Genomic DNA, 20,463 nt, shown 5'->3' with positions numbered 1-20,463 from the left:
GTCATAATAGCTATCTGCATGCCAAATTTCAGCCCGATCCGTCCAGTAGTTTGAGCTGCTGTGCGTTGATAGATCAGTCAGTCAGTCAGTCAGTCAGTCAGTCAGTCAGTCACCTTTTCCTTTTATATATTTAGATTCTAGGACGGCGCCAGACTTCACTTCGCTCGGTCAATCAAAACTTACGTCAACAAAATGTACGGTGCACCCTGACTCCCGGTCCCCGGCCTCTAGACATTGTCGCTGCGCGTGCAGGCCCGGGTGCCGCGGCAGAAGCGACGGATGGATGTTGATCAGCCGACCTTTCCATCTGTCAGACATTCAAAACCTTTAACCAAATAACACAGACCACCATATCAATCAATCAGTCTGTTTTCAATCAAGAGCACGCCACCACACACGATCCTCCGCCTTTCTCATCCACCCACTTCCCGGTATCTTCTTAAGGTCGTCAGTCCAGCGGGTTGGAGGTCGTCCCACACTGCGCTTGCTGATACGCGGTCTCCACTGCAGAACACGTCTGCCCCATCGGCCATCGGTTCTGCGGCAGACGTGGCCTGCCCACTGCCACTTCAGCTGGCTAATTCGTTGGGCTATGTCGGTCACTCTGGTTCTCCTACGGACCACCACATATAGACGCCTAACAGCAGGGCATCCCGATCGCCAAGTTTAAGCAGTTGCTTAGCATAAAAGTCGGTCCACGCCCGTTCAGTACCTTCATTCCGCACATTGTCTTGATTAGGTCACTTTTGAGTCCACCAACTACAACAAAGCATTCTCCAAAGTCACCCGCCAACATTTTCGGGAGGTCGGAGGTTCGATCCCGGGCACGCACCTCTAACTTTTCGGAGTTATGTGCGTTTTAAGTAATTAAATATAACTTGCTTTCACGGAAAACATCGTAAGGAAACCGTCATGCCTGAGAGTTCTCCATAATGTTCTCAAAGGTGTGTGCTACTAATCCGCAAACCCCTTCTTACTCTGAGAGGAGACCCGTGCTCTGTAGTGAGCCGGCGACGAGTTGATCATGATGATGATGACGTACTCACTTGTGTACAAACTCCGCAGACAGAATCCTCATGTATCCCGCGAGACACACGATGTCTATCTTATGAGCCTCCAGCTCGGCGGATATCGCACGGTCGAATTCTTCTCTCGATGCGTACTCTTTGTAATTAAATACCTGCAAAAAAACAATAATCTGAATATACAACGTTAGTTTTAGCTGACGCAATAACCGAAACACGTGTCGAATATCATAAAGCATACAGAATATAAAATATAAAAAATATTTAATGACATTTTTTGACCATGTTTTACGAAGTCCTTGTAAAACATGGTCACCCCAAGCGAGCGGCTGTGAGCGAACGGGACGGCTAGCGTCGATCGTGCGCGCTCCCGCTTGCACGGCTCGAATCAGCTGGTGAATGCGGTCATTCAACTAGGTGTTCAAACTTGCATTTTTTGGCGCTTTGGCATTTATTAGCGTTTGCAGGTTGCTTCCGCTGCCCGATACTAGTACTGCAACCTGGAGTAACAGACATATGCTAGAACTCACCAGCGTCGGTATCCCAGCTTTCTCAGCCCGCTTCAAGGCATAAGCGTCCTTCTTGTTGCTGACCACAAGGGCTATTTCCGCGCACATGCACTGCGACGAGTCGCGAGTCGTGTCTATTAGCGCTTGCAGGTTGCTTCCGTTGCCCGATACTAGTACTGCAACCTAAAATAGCATAAAAAAATATAATCTTACAATTTAACATCTAATAATAATTTAACATTACCCTCATTTTTTTTAAATTTATAGACTAGCGCTTGGCTGCAATCAGACCTGGTGGCAAGTGATGATGCAGCCTAAGATGGAGCGCGCTTGCCTAGAAGATGCCTATTCACTCTTGTCTTGAAGGTACCAATATTATAAAACATAAATAATTGGAGGATCGACCTTTAGAAGGAGATAGCAGATTTGTAGAGCGTTCTCCCTGTCGTTGAGACCGACAAAACGTCATATAGGTATAAGTGACAGAGAACGCTCTACAAAGCCAAAATGTAATTCTAAAGGCCGATGTACATCACTTTCGGTGCGTACTGTACGTCACTTACCCGTTTCATAGCAAGCAGCGGCATTCTTCTGGTGAAGTCGATGGCGGAGGCGAAGTTGTCCACCACCACTCTCGCGCCGCCCGCCGGCCGCGCCTGCACTGTCCCGATCACCATGGCGCCGTGCGAGCGGGTTATGTTCATCACCTGAACAAAGCATACCGGAACTTTAACTATTACTCTCCAAAGCACCACAGTAGACAGTAGTCTTGTCCGACGCCTTTGATCTCGTGGCAAATGACGAAAAATGAAGACGAGTCTAGTGAATCATATGACGTTACTCCTAATTCCTCTGATTCTGAGGATGAAGAAATTCCTGAAACAAGAACTCTTCGAGATAGATCTATACTAAGACCACCAGTGCGATTCGATGACTATTTTATTTCTACTGTTGTAAATGATTTAGGCGAACCTAAAACATATAAACAAGCTATAAATAGTTCTGAAAAAGCTGAATGGTTAAAAGCTATGGAAAGCGAGCTAAACTCTCTGAAAGAGAATAAAACTTGGATACTTGTGGATAAACCAAAAGACAGAAAGCTTATTTCTTGTAAATGGATCTATAAAAAGAAGACCAATGCTGATGGAAGCCTCGACAAGTATAAAGCTAGACTTGTGGCAAGAGGTTATACTCAGGAGAAGGGAATTGATTATGATGAAACATTTTTAGCCCTGTTGCTAGAATGTCAACTATTAGGTAAATTTAAGGCAAACGAAGGACTATCTCTCTTACAGTTTGATGTAACGACTGCCTTTCCACGACAACTCTTCAACATAGGCCCCAACTACGCAGGCCAGTTCGGCGGGGTGATTACGTAAAACGATGCCGTAGCGACAGCAGTAGCAATGCGACAGTCCATTTGCTGTCTCTCTTCTTCTTCTTCTGCTTTGTGGCTATTGCTGTCTCTCTGTAGCCGCTGTCACGTGTGACGTTTGACAGCAATGATCGCGAGACTGACGCCTGTCGCAAGCCTGTCGCGAGATACGTAATCACCCCTCGTGTCGCTCCTTCGACCCGTACTCCCCGCACGATTGCTGTCTAGATAGCTTCGACGAACCTCTGTATGTAATACCATATCCTTACTCTAAAAACGGAATTTTTAGGGTTCCGTACCTCAAAAGGAAAAACGGAACCCTTAAAGGATCACTTTGTTGTTTGTATGTCTGTCAGTCAAGAAACCTACAGGGTACTTCCCGTTGATCTAGAATCATGAAATTTGGCAGGTAGGTAGGTCTTATAGCTGACATTTGGGGAAAAATCTAAAAACCGTGAATTTAGGGTTAGATCACACAAAAAAAATTAAATTGTGGTCATGAACTAATAATTAGTCTATTTTATTAGTATATTGGTATTATACATATTATTTAATACATGTATTAGTGGTTTATGTATTAGTATGTATCAGTTATTTGAATGTATGTTTATTAGTATATTACACACCACCTGCAATCTAATTTTCCTTATACTTTCCAATCTTCAAGGTTGCCTGGTAGAGATCGCTAATTAGCGATAAGGCCGCCTTTTGTATCTTCCTTCTGTCTGTGTTTTTTATTCTTTAATGTAATCCTTCTTGTGGTTGTGCAAATAAAGTGTATTTATTATTATTATTATTATTAGTATTTTCAACTTTCGAAGTGAGATAACTATATCAAGTGGGGTATCATAATATGAAAGCTCTTCACCTGTACATTCTAAAACAGGTTTTTATTTATTTTTATGCATCATAGTTTTTGAATTATCGTGCAAAATGTCGAAAAAATACGACTGTAGTACGGAACCCTCATTGCGCGAGCCGTTGCTTGGCCGTTTTTTTTCCCAATTTCTTTACAAACAGAACCTTTCTAAACCGGTATAAAACTTTATAGATTTTTTTAATTAATTCGTCACACAACATATAATTTACCTCTGCTTGGTTTTCGGGCGCCACTATAAGCACCATTCCTATACCGCAGTTGAAAGTTCGCAGCATCTCGTCATCTTTAACCGCTCCCGCGTCTGCGATCCACGCGAATACCTGCCAAATACAAATATACAAAACATTTAAATAAAGTAACTAATTTATATATATATATATATATATATATAGCATCAAGACCGGGAGCCGCAGCAGAAACAGCTGAAAACGGCAAGCGGCGCAAGTATGCCTCTCTTATAGAGAGTTACATTTTTGTGCCGTTTGCCGTGGAGACCCTGGGGCCATGGAGTCTTAGTGCTAAAAATTTTTTACGAGACATTTCACCGCGATTAATAGCCTCAACTGGTGACAGAAGGGCTGGCTCATTTTTTGCGCAGCGGATCAGCCTGGCTGTCCAGCGCGGAAATGCAGCCAGTATTCTTGGCACCATTCCACGCGGTCATGATTTATATAGTAATTAGATAAGGCTAGCTTTAAGTTTTATTGTATTAAAAAAAAATAAAAAAAAATTTATATATACAAAAGGAAAAGCTGACTAACTGACTGATCTATCAACGTACAGCACGAACCACTGGACGGATCGGGCTGAAATTCAGCATGCAAATAGCGATCTATTTTAAGCGACGGGCAAAAAAGCACCCCAAAGACGACTGGCCCTCGTATGTGCGGGCCTTTACGTTCAATGTTTATTTGTTACTAGCTTATGCCCGCGACTTTGCCCGCATGGACTACATTTTTCTACTTAGGAGATAATTTTTTCAAAAACAATGATAAACTTTTTCTATGTTTTATAACAATTAGTGTAAATACACAATTTCACGATTCTAACTTCCAAACTTTCATACAAATTTCAAACCCCTATTTCACCTCTTTAGGGGTTGAATTTTTAAAAATCCTTTCTTAGCGGGTGCATGCTTCATAATAGCTATCTGCATGGCAAAGGAGATCGCCCGTGAACGGGCCCTCTTTTGTGGCGTCGTGTCAAAACTTAATTTTTTTTTTTAAATGTGTTATTTTTTACGATTATGTTTTATAACGACTTTTTTCACTCTATTATTGAAAATATCCACAATTACAGTTAGAATCGTAAACATGCATTTATTTTGAAGAAGTATTAATTAAATATAACCTCAATATCAGCAATATAAAAAATAAGATTTCTTTATAACCAGGGTGAATAAATAGATTTCTATTTTATTATCTATTATTCGTTTGCAGAATATAAAGATTTAATTATTTGTCTACAAAATAAAATTAAAACCATGGTGACATAACAATTATATTAGGGGGGGCCCCAAAGCTCCTAAGAAAATGGGCAATCTCTTTTCAGCCTGATCCGTCCAGTAGTTTGAGCTGAAAAATCATGTCAATCCGTTGCGACGTGATTGAAGGACAAACCAACAAACCAATAAATCAACAAACCAACAAACAAACACACTTTCGCATTTATAATAAGGGTACTGATATAGATACGTACGGGGTGCACGTTCCACCAATGCGCGTTAAGCCTGGCGCGCACGCTCTCCGGAATGACGCGGGGGATGTTCTCCAGCAGTCCGCCGCCGGTGATGTGCGCGACAGCCTTTACAGCTCCCCTTTGTAACGCGGGCAGGACGCTCCGCACGTAAATACGGGTTGGTTTTATCAGTTCCTCGCCTGTAAAAACAACTTAATTTTAGATTGAGTAGAACATAGCCAACATTTTACATTTTACATTATACGTGCTCATTCACTTACAGCCCCACACACACGCACTCACGCACACACAAACACACACACACAGATAACATGGACTTCCACGCACATAATATTTTCTTTAGCTCTTTAGCTTAGTTAGTATGTTAGTTAGTATGTAGTTAGCTTTGTACTCACCGAGCTGGAGGCCCTGTTTTCCGAGACACAGTTTCTACTAGTTCGGAAAACAGGTGCACAGTATTGTTTTAGTAAGAATTTTATAATAATTAGTTTTAAGGTACCTACGTGTCAATACTAACAAAAATATGATTTTGTATCTGGTGAAATAAATGATTTTATTTATGATTTTATTTATTTATTTTGTTAACAATTTATAAACTGGACTCTATGTGCATTGACATTATGGTTCAAATTGGTATACTGAAAACAAAAGTTCTGCGGCTGTAAAAAGAAGTTAATTTTAGATGGAGTAGAGCATAACCGTCTTTTTTGTAACAATTTATAAACTCTGCTCTATGTGCACTGACATATGGTTGAAATTGGTATACTGAAAACAAAACCTGGAGACTTTGAATGTGGTACAGTGCGCGGCAGAAAGTAATGTACATCGGCCTTTAGAATGACATTTCGGCTTTGTAGAGCGTTGTCTCTGTCACTCATACCTATATGACGTTTTGTCGGTCTGACCGATTATTAGGCCATTGTTTGACTTACCAAGCGTGAGGCCCTCTTCGCTGAACGGGGCCTTGTCGTTGAGAGTGAGGCCCCCTTTCTTCATCAGACTGTGTATGAGACTGAAGCCATTACTGTGGACGCCATTTGACGACAAACCGATTATTATGTCACCAACCTATGAAATTAAACAGTACAATTGTTGTGTTATTGAAGTGAAAACTCTTTACTGGCGTAATGACTTAGGAGGCAGCATATATTATGAGGCGTACATTATAAGAACGCACTCGCCATTTTTTGCTCTATGACACAACTGTCATGTCAAAAGTACAGTAGTAGTCGTAAGTAGAAGCAGGCTAACCTGGAAGGGGTATGCAGTTTTTATTAAATTCATAGCTCTTTGGTTTCTACACGGCATCATACTGGAACGCTAAATCGATTGGCGGTACGGCTTTGCCGATAGGCTGGTAACTAGCCACGGTCAAACCAGAGGAAATTATAAAATTCAAATTTCTCCTGCCGCGGAAATCGACCCCGGGACCTCCCACTAACAAGACCACAGCGCCAGGGAGGATAATTACCGTGATGTCATTAATCTTGGGCAGTATGTGAGTTCGTTCCACGACTCCCAGCGCGAAGCCAGCGATGTCGTACGCGCCCGCTTCGTACATGCCCGGCATTTCCGCAGTTTCGCCACCTGACACAAATCATTTACATGTAAAGGTCTGGAGGGAAAAAGGAAGATAGTTTTTCCGGTAGGGAAAACAGGTCCTAAAGAATGAAGCTGATTTTTAGTAACTCCCGCCACCACATTCTTAGCGACATTAACGTCTCGGAGCGGCGCCATTGCACAGTATGTCGTTGACACACATGGCGACAAGGTCGACCCCGATGGTGCCGTGTTTGTTGATGCGTTGCGCTAACTTGAGTTTGACGATACAATATGATGATCCCAATCAAAAATCCCAAGAAAACCTCTATTATGACTCTAATGGAAGTGATCACGACCTTCAAATATGAAGAAATTGACGCAGAAAGAGAACTCGCTCCAAGTTGCGGTCATCTTTAGGATACTGTTGTCATAGAAACCGCGTATAAATAAGTCAGATATCTTACCAATAAGCGCAGCGGAAGACTGCTTGCATCCCTCGGCAACGCCCGCCACCACATTCTTAGCAACATTAACGTCTAACGATCCACACGCGAAGTAATCCAGGAAGGTCAACGGAGCGGCGCCATTGCACAGTATGTCGTTGACACACATGGCGACAAGGTCGACCCCGATGGTGCCGTGTTTGTTGATGCGTTGCGCTAACTTGAGTTTGACGATACAATATGATGACTGAGAAGACATACCTACTCCAATGTCGTTGATAGCTTATATTGATCTAAGTCGTGGTAATCTTTAGGATACTGTTGCCATGGAAATCGCGTATAAATACGTCAGATATCTTACCAATAAGCGCAGCGGAAGACTGCTTGCATCCCTCAGCAACGCCCGCTACCACATTCTTAGCAACATTAACGTCTAGCGATCCACACGCGAAGTAATCCAGGAAGGTCAACGGAGCGGCGCCATTGCACAGTATGTCGTTGACACACATGGCGACAAGGTCGACCCCGATGGTGTCGTGTTTGTTGATGCGTTGCGCGATCTTGAGCTTCGTTCCCACGCCGTCCGCTGCCAGGACTAACACTGGGTCCTGGAGAAATAACTAAAGTTACCAGCGTTCTTCGGTGAAAGCTTATTGTGATTACAAAAAATGCATGTAGATAATATTATAAACAAGAAAGTGTGTTTGTCTGTCTGCTAGCTTTCACGGCCAAATGTTTTAACCGATTTCGATGAAATTTGGTACAGAGTTAGCTTACACCCCGGGGACCGACTTAGGCTACTTTTATCCCGGAAAAGCAAATACCCACAGGATTCTTAAAAGCCCATCCGTTTAACCGATTTACATGTAATTTGGTACAGAGGTAGCTTGCGCTCCGGAAATTGACAAAGGCAACTTTTTATCCCGTAAAAACAAAGAGTTCCCACGGGATTTTCAAAAACCTACATCGACGCGAAGGAAGTCGCGTACGTACTACGTAGTCATCCTCTACTAATTTTAATACAGTCTTTCAAAGTAAAACATCAAAAACGCGTTTTCAATGCGAAGAAATATGTTATTTTGTGTAACAATATTTTGTAGGAATATAAATAGGTAGGTTAAATTTGAAATTTGTTAATTGTTATTAAAAATATACACATGTACACACCCACACTCACATACGATACACACTGATACACATATGTACACACACACACTCATACACACACACACACACACACACACACATATTTTTAAGTTTCATATTCACATCATATCACTAAATTTAGTTTTGTATAAGTGTTTATTTGTTAATGACGGAGGAGGGAGAGCGGGGACCCTGAGATACAGGTTTTGCAAACTTACTTCAGGGTCCCTGGCACAATTTTAAAAAGACCTTTTAAAACAAATAAATCATTTCATTTCATTTCAATACCTTATATTCTTGCTCAATCGCTTTCAATTGGAAGCAACCGCCAAATCCTCCCAAACCACCCAGCACGCCCGACCGAGATGTTGACCTGCAAATAAAAAACAACATTATATGAAGTAAAGACTCTTTTGCACACTCTCTGATCTTCCGAAAGTAAAAATTAGGTATATCTATCACATCTGCATAATACATAGAAATACAAATATAGTAAAGTATAGAATAGGGAACTAGTCAAATCAGCGACTTTTTATCAAACGTCAAAACGTTTGCTTAGTAAGGAAGTTTGTATGACATACACAGATGTGACGTCATAAACGATTGACGTACTTATTTTGTTAAATCGATAATTTTAAATGGTTAGCAAACTTAAAATTAACAGTTATTACTCTAATTATTAGTTGTAACTCCATTTATTAGTTGCTAAGAAATAATTTATTTTTGAAGTCATCATCAAAGATGAGGGGTAAATAGACTGGCATGGTATGGGCATATAATGCGGAGGGAAGAAAGCCATGTCCCTAGAAGAATGTTAAATATGCATGTGGAAAGGAAAAAAGAGGAGAGGATATGCGTAAAAAAGGGGTGGATAATACGTTGACGGATGACAGAAGTGAGGGGAAGAAGAAGACATGTTGTGCCGACCCCACGTAACGTGGGATAAGGTAAAGAACAAGAAGAAGATAGTCATCACCCCAATTATGAATGTGAGCTTACCTAGCCAAAGGTTTGATAAGGGATATCAGCGAATCGCCAGCCTCGATGTCAACGCCGCTGTCTTTGTATGAAAGGGACTTTTTGGTGATCCCTTCATTGGATGCGTACGGAGCTACCAGAGGCGCCATTGCCTCTTTGAAGTTATCCACTACCACTTGTAGGCCACCTAGTAAATTTGTGAAAAATCACATAGTTATTATTCCAGATTTTGTTAAGTTTAGCTTGCCGTACTACTAAGAATCTAAATATATAAAAGGAGAAGGTGACTGACTGACTGATCAACGCACACTTTAAAATACTGGACAGATCGGGCTGAAATTTGGCATGATAGATAGATTATGGTGTTGACATCTGCTTAGAAAGGATTTTGAAAATTCAACCACTAAGGAGGTAAAATGGGGATTTGAACAATTTATGTGGTACACAATAAATAAATTAAAATAAAAACTGACCATAAGGAATTATTAATTTTTGACTTATCTTACAAATTCAATGGTATCCAATTTGAATTAATTTCAATATCGTGCTTCTATAAACAATGTAAAATATTTTATAGAAGCATGTATTAACTAGCTTATGCTCGCGACTTCGTCCGCGTGGACTACACAAATTTCACCACTATTTCAGCACTTTAGGGGTCGAATTTTCATAAATCCTTTCTTAGCGGATGCCTACGTCATAATAGCTATCTGCATGCCAAATTTCAGCCCGATCCGTCCAGTAGTTTGAGCTGTGCGTTGATAGATCAGTCAGTCAGTCATCTTTTCCTTTTATATATTTAAGATAAGTGGACGGAATGACACACTTCATCTGAACCTTCTTTTTTTGCAGTTTCTAAAGCGGACTTGTTAAACTTGTTCTATACGTTGATAATTAAAAAAAAATACCTTCCTTCCCGATAACCTCAACAGAGCCGACCACGGCGATGGTGTCGTCCACAAGGGCCAGCAGCTCCTTCACGCACACCGGGTCCACAATCACCACCATTCCAACTCCGCAGTTGAAGGTGCGCAGCATTTCGAAGTCGGACACGCGACCTTAGCACAGATTTTGAAAGGAGAATGACAGATCCTGACCCACCAATAGGCTACTTGACAATTTTTTTAAGTTGGTCTTAAATGGTTAATATTTGTCCTATTATATCAAAAAAATTAACACTATATTTTTTGCGCCCTAAAAACCGTAAAACTTTAATTTAAAAAAATATTTTTCTTAGACAGGTGAAAACACTGTCGGCCATGTTTGGCCGATAGATTATCTGTGCTCTGACGTCATGCATTTGTAAACAACAGTATAACCACAGTGTTTTCACCTGTCTAAGAAAAATATTTTTTTAAATTAAAGTTTTACGGTTTTTAGGGCGCAAAAAAATATAGTGTTAATTTTTTTGATATAATAGGACAAATATTAACCATTTAAGACCAACTTTAAAAAATTGTCAAGTAGCCTATTGGGTCAATTTTTTTATTACTTTATTATAAACTAGGATAAAAATACTGACGTAAACTGAAAAAACTAATTAAATCGATCAAATAACAAAAAAGTTATAAGCATTTAAATATTTCTGATTAGACAGAGATAGCGATATAGCATTTTGACGTCACACCTTACTAATGTCATAGTAGCTTCGTGTGGTTTCATTTCATCACAAATTTTCGTTTTGCGAGAAAGGGATGGAAGACCGTCCCACTCCAAAATTAAAATGCCTGTAACTTTGTAAATGTTTGTTGGATTTTAATATTTATTTTTTAGCGTACGTCATTATTTTTATCCTATTTTATAGTAAAGTAATAATATTTATCAAATTCAAAAGTAGGAAAACACCCAATTTACACACAATATAAATTAATGATAATAATTATCCTAGTATTAAATAACTACTTAAAAATTAAAAATTGTGATTTTAAACTTGCGGATGTTTTTATTAGTTTCACAATTATAGGTAAATTGCATATAACCTAGAATCATTGTGACTTAAACTTAGATTTAATGAAAAACCGTAAGTTCGAGAGGCGTTAAATCCTATATTTAGTTATCAGTGATGAAATAGCTAAAATAGCTGCATAAAGCATACGTGTAAACAACTTTTATATAATAAAATGGGTTACGGTTGTATAGAAATTCTGTCATTGTCCTTTGTTTACAAAATAGGGTCTTGGACTGTAGTAATAAAACGATGAGATGTTTTCTATAGCGGTAGTTTATGAGACTAGAATTCATTATTAAAGAGAATAATTTAAAAAAAAATACGATTTTTATTTATTTTTAACATGAACGTAATGGTGTATGCAAGGTGAATAATGACGTCACAATCCATACACGACAAAAAAATCCAATCAGTACCCTGCCTTGTTATAAATGCGAAAGTGTGTTTGATTGTTGATTTGTTGGTTTGTCCTTCAATCACGTAGCAACGGATTGACGTGATTTTTTGCATATAGATAAAGACTTGGAGAGTGAGGAATCTTTTATCCCGGAAAATCAAGGATTTTTAAAAACCTAAATCCACGTATTCGAAGTCGCGGGCATCACCTAGTTTTTATTTTGCGGGAAAATACATTTTATATTAAAAAATTTAAAAATATTTGTCGTTTACGCCTTGTGACGTCATTAATCGCCTTCGGTACAGCGTGACGTTAATAATTAATTATGTTGTCCTCACCTTTAGCCTGTAGCCATCCAAATAAAGGCTTTATGCTGAACTTGCTAGCGTCCAATTTGACTTTGACACGAGGAGGTAAGATCCTGGGTATGTTCTCCAATAGGCCTCCTCCAGTGATATGCGCCAGGCCTTTGATAAGGCCCTTCTTCACTGCCGGGAGTAAGGCCTTGACATAGATCCCTGTTGGTTCGAGGAATTCCTCACCGAAGGTTCTGTTTGTTTTGCTGAATGGAGCTTTTTCGTGGAAACTGTAAGTATTAGAGAATCATTTAAAATACCGGCCAAGTGCGAGTCAGGCTCGCACATAGAGGGTTTAGTAATACGGTCGTATTTTTTCGACATTTTGCTGGATAATTCCAAAACTATGATATATAAAAATAAATAGAAATCGATATAGTTATCTTACTTAGAAAATTGAAAATACTAATTATTAGTTTATGACCACAATTTTTTTGACAGGACGATTTTGACAAAAAATTTTTTTTGGGGAAGGACATAGGCTACTTTTTATCCCGGAAAATTAAAGAGTTCCCATGGGATTTAAAAAAAACTTAAATCCACGCGGACGAAGTCGCGGGCATCATCTAGTAGTATATAACTTTATCTACACCCATGCTTTAAATCATCTATAAAAGATTCTGAAACAGTTAGCTTATTGCCAACATTAAAACACCCAATAGGGCCGATTCTCTGGTACACAATTTCTAAACTAAACTAAATTAACAGGTCTAAATCTAGTGCTATCCTTTTCCGCAAGCAAAATTATGAAAGGGATAGCAATAGATTTAGACTTGCCATTTTAGTTTAGTTTAGAGATTGTGTACAACGGAATTAGCCACATTATCTTAATAACCATTAAAGCATCCAAACGAGTGTTATAATGTACTGAATTTCATAATAACACTCCTGTGAAAAAGAGACAGCGCTATACTGCTGGCATAAATCTGTCTCGTTCTAACCGAACCTTAAGTCGTGATCCGTGGTATTTATGGGTATTTCTATGAATTTCAAAAAAAGAACATTGACATTCAAGCGCGTTTCACTACCAGAACCACCAGAACGCCGCGCGTTTTAAACAAAAAGTAAGTTATTCGAATCCCCGTCATTTTTCTTCGATATTTTAATTGTTTTGTTTACAAAAAAATGAGGGATTCATGTTTTGAGAGATAATTTTCAGATATTTTAAACCTGTGCCTGTAACTATATCGGGATCGGGACCTTCCAACTCAGAATCATTTATAGAGGATTCATAATATTATGGGTGTAGATAAAGTCTTGTATGCAACTGTTGATAATTAGGTATTAAAACACTCAAGTCATACTATTATCACACGAGGCGAAGCCGAGCCGAAACCGACTTTTGTGTTTTAATGCCCCTCTTTATACAACAGTTGCATAAATAACTATTAACACTCACCTGTGTCCAGTTTCCGTCATAATCTTCTGCACAAGACTGTACCCGTTACTGTGCACGCCAGTGGACGGCAATGCCAGCACCACATCTCCGCCGCGGATCTCCTTCGAGCGCGGCAGTTGCTTGAGGTTGTCCACCACGCCCACCGCGAACCCCGCGAGGTCGTACTTGCCGATGTCGTACATCGTTGGCATTTCCGCCGTTTCACCACCTTTATGGATAAAATTGAGTATTTTCATCATGGCTCAATGCTTATTTTTATTTTATTTTTATACTAGCTTATGCCCGCGACTTCGTCCGCGTGGACTACACAAATTTCAAACCCCTATTTCACCCCCTTAGGGGATGAATTTTCAAAAATCCTTTCTTAGCGGATGCCTACGTCATAATAGCTATCTGCATGCCAAATTTCAGCCCGATCCGTCCAGTAGTTTGAGCTGTGCGTTGATAGATCAGTCAGTCAGTCAGTCAGTCAGTCACCTTTTCTTTTTATATATTTTTATATGTACAAAAAACATCTCTACATAGTATAAAATAAAGTCGCTTCCCGCGTCTGTATGTATGTATGAACGCGTAGATCTTTGAAACTACGCAACGGATTTTAATGCGGTTTTCACCAATAGATAGAGTGATTCAAGAGGAAGGTTTATAGCTATAGTTTACTAATTTCAAAAAATTAGAGATCCCTAGAAAAATTGAAGTAATGTGAATTAGGTCAGAAAAAAATCCTCTCATTTGAGAGTTTCCGAGGCAATGACACCTCAATGACACCACATTAGTATCTACGTTGCACCCATGCGAAGCTGGGGCGGGTCGCTAGTTTACAATAAAGAGATAAAGAGAGTAAAAGTTGAATTAATAGGCCTTTGAATTCGAATCTTATCCTTCAGGAGAGAGGGGATTGAAGTTATGCACACGGGTGCTAAGACGCGTTGCGGGAGCGGTAGTTTGGGCCGCCCGAGCGCAAATTTATTGCACGCTTTTTATAAATATTTATATTTAAAACTCTATGTGCTCTGTTACCATAAAATAATACCTCTTACCCTTAGAGTATTAAACGTTGAACATAAATACGAAGTTGTATTGAAATTTGTTTTATATCAATCGAATAAAACAGGTTTTTCTCCTAATGGTCGTGTAAAAAATGCGTATTTTGGGAAAACTTCGTGATTTTTTGCAATCATCTTTTGTCTCTCGTAATTCACTAAAGAATATCTTTAATTTTTATAATATTAAAAAATAAATAAACATTTTTGTAGTTTTTGAGACCAAAACTTGATTCTTTGAACATCCGAAATGTTTCTCAACACCGCTTTAGCGACGCATATCGCCTTAGAGAGAGCACTAACATATCCTTCTCCATAACTCGCTTAGTAACCTTAAATTGGTGGGTTAAACCCTTTGTCAGGGCCCACATTTCAGCGCCATAAGTGACACAGTGGCCCCGATTCTCTAGTCTCTCTCTAAACTAAATTTAGAGTATCTGCATCCTTTTCTTTTTACTAATGCTAAAAAAGGAACGGAACATGACTTTCACATTTAAAGACTCTAAATTTTAGTGCACAATACAAATTTAAACAGTAGGTTCGCGAGTGCGTGCTAAAACCACGGGTTTTAACCATCTAAAAATAAAATTTAGAAATGTCAAACTGCCTCTGTCCTTTTCATATTACAATAGTAAGAAGAGGGTTTTTTTTTTTTTTTATATGCGAATACTCTAAAATTAGGTTGTGCTTAGAATCGGTGACACTGTTTAAAGATCTTCGTCTTCAGGCACTGATGCATTAACGATGAGAGAATGAACCTGACTTCTGATGAAGATGAGGATACAATACAAACTGCTAACATTTCAGTCATTTAATAACCGAGTGTTGGTTAATGCAACTATCATACCTATTGAACAGAATAGATGCGCCAAAACGATTACAAATTCAACTTATCCACTTATCTACACTTACCCAACAGAGCACAGCCAGACAGTATGCACGCATCGGCGATGCCCTTCACGATAGTCGCAGACACTGTGAGCTGCAGCCTCCCGCACGCCATATAGTCTAAGAACGCGAACGGCTCTGCGCCGGCGCACAGTATGTCGTTAACGCACATCGCCACCAGATCCTGGCCTATCGTGTCGTATTTTTGCATTATTTCTGCTATCTGGAAGAAAAATAATGGTTGAAAAATTTTGACTACAACTGTGGGCTACAATTTTATGTCCCCCCTTCACCACCACCGAACCACAAGACGTCGGGCGAGTTTCCATGTCCTTATGTCGTCGACATCTACACGCACAAAGCGTTTTGCGTCATCATTCCTCATACGCATGGCTAAGGTTCGGAATACTTTTCCACGATATGTATTTCCTACCAATCATAACCCGGGTATCTTCTAGGTAAACGCGTCCCATCTTAGGCCACATCATCACTTTCCATCAGGTGTGATTGTGGTCAAGCATTTGCTTATAATGGACTAGATGATGCCCGCGACTTCGTCCGCGTGGATTTAGGTTTTCAAAAATCCCGTGGGAACTCTTTGATTCCCCGGGATAAAAAGTAGCCTATGTCCTTCCCCGGGATGCAAGCTGTATCTCTGTACCAAATTTCATCAAAATCGGTTGAACGGTTGGGCCGTGAAAGGCTAGCAGACAGACAGACAGACAGACACACACACTTTCGCATTTATAATATTAGTATGGATAAAAATAAATAAAAATAAAATCTATACCCTACCCACGGAGACGTTATTCCATACAAATAACAAAGACAATAAGTCAGTACGCATTAACCATTTTACCTTAACTTTAGTCCCCACGCCGTCAGTCCCCTGCACCAACACGGGGTCTTTCAGACTGGAGTCCATGGCCGACAGCTGGAACAGTCCACTGTAACAGCCCAGCCTTCCCAACACGCCCCGCCTGTGAGTGCCGGTGGCTAAAGGCTCAATCAGACGTATTAAGTTAGCCGCCGCGTCAATATCTACGCCACTCTCAAGGTAAGATAGGCCGTTGATTCTGAAAAGATATTTCACTCCTTAATTTTTAGCTGGACGCGCATTGGCTTTCACTTTAGCTTTCCAGCAGCCGTCCAATTTTTAGCAGTTCTAAAGGGTTAGTACAGTACGCGGCAGAAAGTAATGTACATCGGCCTTTAGAATGACATTTCGGCTTTGTAGAGCGTTGTCTCTATCACTCATACCTATATATGACGTTTTGTCAACGACAGAGACAACGCTCTACAAATTTGCTATCTCCTTCTAAAGGTCGATGTACATTACTTTCGGCCACATACTGTATTAGATTTTACACTCCATTAAAGCTGATACAATTCAAACGTCGAAACACTTGAGCGTTAAAGTAAAATAGACCTTAACCTCCTTGTTTCAAAGCCGAAATTCATCCATACATCTGAAGTGACTGTATTAAGGTTCAACTTCGTCTATAAAAAGAACCCGCGCTCGTTACGAAATTAAAATTAATGAATTTTTGAATTTAAATCAAGGGTCTTTAGGTTCACTTTACTTAGTTATTGTGTTTCGACGCTCGAATTCTTTGATGAGATGTAAAATCGCATAGCCTATCGATACGCTCAGGCGTCGAGAATGAAAGTAGGCACTTAGGGCCATTCCACAATACTTGCGGTGCGTCATCGCATCGCAGGAACGACGTCGAAACTCTTGTCGCACCCTTTTCGGAGTTATGTGCGTTCTAAGAAATTAAATATAACTCGCTTTAAAGGTAAAGGAAAACATCGTGAGGAAACCTGCATGCCTGAGAGTTCTCCATAATGTTCTCTAAGATGTGTGACGTCTACCAATTCGCACATGGCCAGCGTGGTAGACTATGGCCAAAACCCTTCTCTCACTCTGAGAGGAGACCCGTTCCCTGTAGTGAGCCGGCGATGGGTATGATGATGATGATGTAGGTAATATGGGTAAATAAAAATGAAGGTAGATTTTGCATTTTTATTGCAAGAAAGGACTGGTACAGTAAATTAATGAAAACAAACAAAATAAGAAATGAAACAACAAAACAAAAAATCTCGCCAAGTTTTAACAAAAAAAAAAATTATGAATTTTGAGATTTGAAAAATATGAACATGACAGATTCGTGCGCAACTCATTCATTCGTTCTCCATTCGGAACTGAAACAAACCGACAAAAGCAAATGTCAATGGCGGACGAACACAGAACCACACAAAACGGCGAGATGGTTAAAATGGATTTATTTTATATTAGATGAACATTGGCGCTGATTCTGTTGTTTTTCGCTAAACTAAATTTAGAGTATCTGCATCCTCTTCTTTTTAATATTGCTAAAAAAGGACGGAACATGAATTTTACATTTACAGACTCTAAATTTTAGTGCACGCTACAAATTTAAACGACACGCTCGCGACTGGCAGCTAAAGTCACGAGGTTTGACGGCTCTAAATTAAACTTAAAACTGTCAAACTATGTCTGTCTTTTTCATATTATATTAGTAAGAAGAGGAGGCGAATGCCCTAAAATTTAGTTGTGCAGTGTGCACAGAATCACTACTATTAAAAGGTTTAGAACTCATGCAATAATTAAAAATCTGCAATTTACTAAATATTCTGGGATATTTCTCACTTGGGATAGAAGTGGTGGGTGAAATGTAAGACTTACTTGGAAAAGGCTCGTCTAGCGATGTCCTTCCTGTATTGAGCGCCAGGAAAGTCGATGGACGCGGCTGCGTTGGTCGCAGAGGAAGCTGCGGTCCGCAGCGAGGGGCGCTTGGCGGCGACGAGCAACACGCGGCCGCCCGCTGTGACGAGCGAGTCGTTGGCGCCGCGGGCTATCCCGCTGTGGAACACCATTATGTCGTCGTCTTTGCTCACTTGGGATAGACCTGGTGGATGAGATTAGTTTTTTAGTGAGCGAGTCTTTGGCAACGCAGGCTATCCCGCTGTGGAACACCATTATGTCGTCGTCTTTGCTCACTTGGGATAGACCTGGTGGATGAGATTAGTTTTTTAGTGAGCGAGTCGTTGGCAACGCAGGCTATCCCGCTGTGGAACACCATTATGTCGTCGTCTTTGCTCACTTGGGATAGACCTGGTGGATGAGAGTAGTATTTTAGTAAAGTAAAACTTCTTTAGGTGCAACTTGATCGCGGACCTTTTTTAGTACGGAACTAACGTTAGCATAACCTCCATCCGTACTTTAAATGGCCACCGAACAGAACAGCTGTTTTGAGACCGCCATCTTTTATCGATGCGTTTTAAACTTTAAAGCATCAAGTATATCTCGCGACAGGGCGAGATGGTATTCCGGGTATGCCGCACGTCACCCGCTGTATTACGCACCGGTAGGGCGATTGTCTAAAACCTGCATCAATAATTATTACAATCTCAATTGTTATGATTGGCTGAATTTGTGCTATTCTTATTGCAACAATGCATTGTGGCCAATAGTGAGCGAGCATTAACCAATCAGAGATGATTGCGATCGTGACATTGTAGCTGTCAAACAACCGCGGTAGAGCCACGGGTTACATCGCGTACTATACTCACGCAGAGTTGTTCGAAAGGAATTCCAAAATTAGTTAAGTGTAGATTAAACTTAATCACGAGACTCCATAGAATTCTTGTGATAAAATTAGTTTACTTAATTTTTTTTTAAATTAATTCGGACAACTCACAGATTAAGTTCTATGTTTTACTTACCTACTACATGTGCCAAAAACAATGGTACAAAGTTTCAACTCAAACAATGACGAAAGTAGGTATAGGTAATCAATCTCCATAATCAAACTTAGGCGGAGATCTATAGAGCGCACTTTGACTTCGCTCAGACTTAAGATTGAGTTAAAACGAGACAGATTTATGTGAGAGATATAGCTCTGTCTCGTTTTAACTCTGTCTTAAGTCTAAGCTACGTTAGAGTGCGCTATATAAATCTCACCCTTAGTGTGAACTTACCGCTAATAACGCAACCCTTGGTGGATGTTTCAGGGTATCCCTTGGACGCGATGACCACACCGACGGCCGACGTCCCAGTGGTCCACTTTACTTGGACCTCTTTCAGCGTGCCCGTCGCGCATGCCTACACCAAAAATATTACCTTTTTTTTTTTTTTATTCAGATACAAGTTAGCCCTTGACTGCAATCTCACCTGGTGGTAAGTGATGATGCAGTCTAAGATGGCAGCGGGCTAACGTGGAAGGGGGGTGGCAGTTACATTAAACCCATACCCCGGATCGGTTTCTAGTTGGTGATATAGATTTTTAATAAAATAATTTTTCGAGAAATTTTTAGGGTTCCGTACCCGAAGGAGCCCCTCATAAGAAAGCTCAGAGTCACTCAGCGGGCGATGGAGAGAGCTATGCTTGGAGTTTCTTTACGTGATCAAATCAGAAATGAGGAGATCCGTAGGAGAACTAGAGTAACCGACATAGCTTAACGGGTTGCGAAGCTGAAGTGGCAATGGGCAGGGCACATAGTTCGTACAACCGATAGACGTTGGGGTCCCAAGGTGCTGGAATGGCGACCTCGCACCGGAAGACGCAGCGTTGGAAGACCCCACACTAGGTGGACGGACGATATCAGACGAGTCGCAGGGAGCCGCTGGATGGCGGCGGCGCAAGACCGTAGCGTGTGGAAGTCCCTACAAGAGACCTATGTCCAGCAGTGGACGTCTATTGGTTGATGATCATGATGACCCGAAGGATGCCAACCAAATGCTAGCAAAGTGCCAAACGTTAGCACATTTGACACAGGTATTTTTCTTAGATTTCACGTCACCATAGCCTA

The 20,463-nt window shown here is 40.4% G+C and overlaps 1 protein-coding gene across 2 annotated transcripts in view; it reads right to left on the bottom strand.

The window, feature by feature from the left end:
* The window catches only part of Gart (trifunctional purine biosynthetic protein adenosine-3 Gart), a 39,932-nt gene that overhangs the window by 3,391 nt on the left and 16,078 nt on the right, over positions 1 to 20,463 (bottom strand). The window contains exons 6-23 of one of the 2 annotated variants that reach the window (XM_069503595.1): positions 19,633 to 19,756; positions 18,338 to 18,560; positions 16,487 to 16,703; positions 15,652 to 15,850; positions 13,697 to 13,904; positions 12,280 to 12,527; positions 10,505 to 10,654; positions 9,618 to 9,783; positions 8,907 to 8,991; positions 7,834 to 8,080; positions 6,959 to 7,074; positions 6,420 to 6,555; positions 5,488 to 5,666; positions 3,999 to 4,109; positions 2,098 to 2,241; positions 1,556 to 1,717; positions 1,047 to 1,180; positions 184 to 307 (exon numbers count right to left, since the gene is read on the bottom strand). In XM_069503595.1, the coding sequence (XP_069359696.1) occupies positions 184 to 307; positions 1,047 to 1,180; positions 1,556 to 1,717; positions 2,098 to 2,241; positions 3,999 to 4,109; positions 5,488 to 5,666; positions 6,420 to 6,555; positions 6,959 to 7,074; positions 7,834 to 8,080; positions 8,907 to 8,991; positions 9,618 to 9,783; positions 10,505 to 10,654; positions 12,280 to 12,527; positions 13,697 to 13,904; positions 15,652 to 15,850; positions 16,487 to 16,703; positions 18,338 to 18,560; positions 19,633 to 19,756 (2,973 nt within the window). Of the gene's footprint in view, positions 1 to 183; positions 308 to 1,046; positions 1,181 to 1,555; positions 1,718 to 2,097; positions 2,242 to 3,998; positions 4,110 to 5,487; positions 5,667 to 6,419; positions 6,556 to 6,958; positions 7,075 to 7,833; positions 8,081 to 8,906; positions 8,992 to 9,617; positions 9,784 to 10,504; positions 10,655 to 12,279; positions 12,528 to 13,696; positions 13,905 to 15,651; positions 15,851 to 16,486; positions 16,704 to 17,639; positions 17,833 to 18,337; positions 18,561 to 19,632; positions 19,757 to 20,463 lie in introns of those variants that run through there. The other variant, XM_034975976.2, reaches the window with a different exon arrangement.

This window comes from Maniola hyperantus, chromosome 15 (genome assembly GCF_902806685.2).
Source record: "Maniola hyperantus chromosome 15, iAphHyp1.2, whole genome shotgun sequence".
Taxonomy (NCBI): domain Eukaryota; kingdom Metazoa; phylum Arthropoda; class Insecta; order Lepidoptera; family Nymphalidae; genus Maniola; species Maniola hyperantus.
The sequence above is the reverse complement of the archived record's forward strand: the minus strand, read 5'-3'. Positions and strand labels throughout refer to the sequence as shown.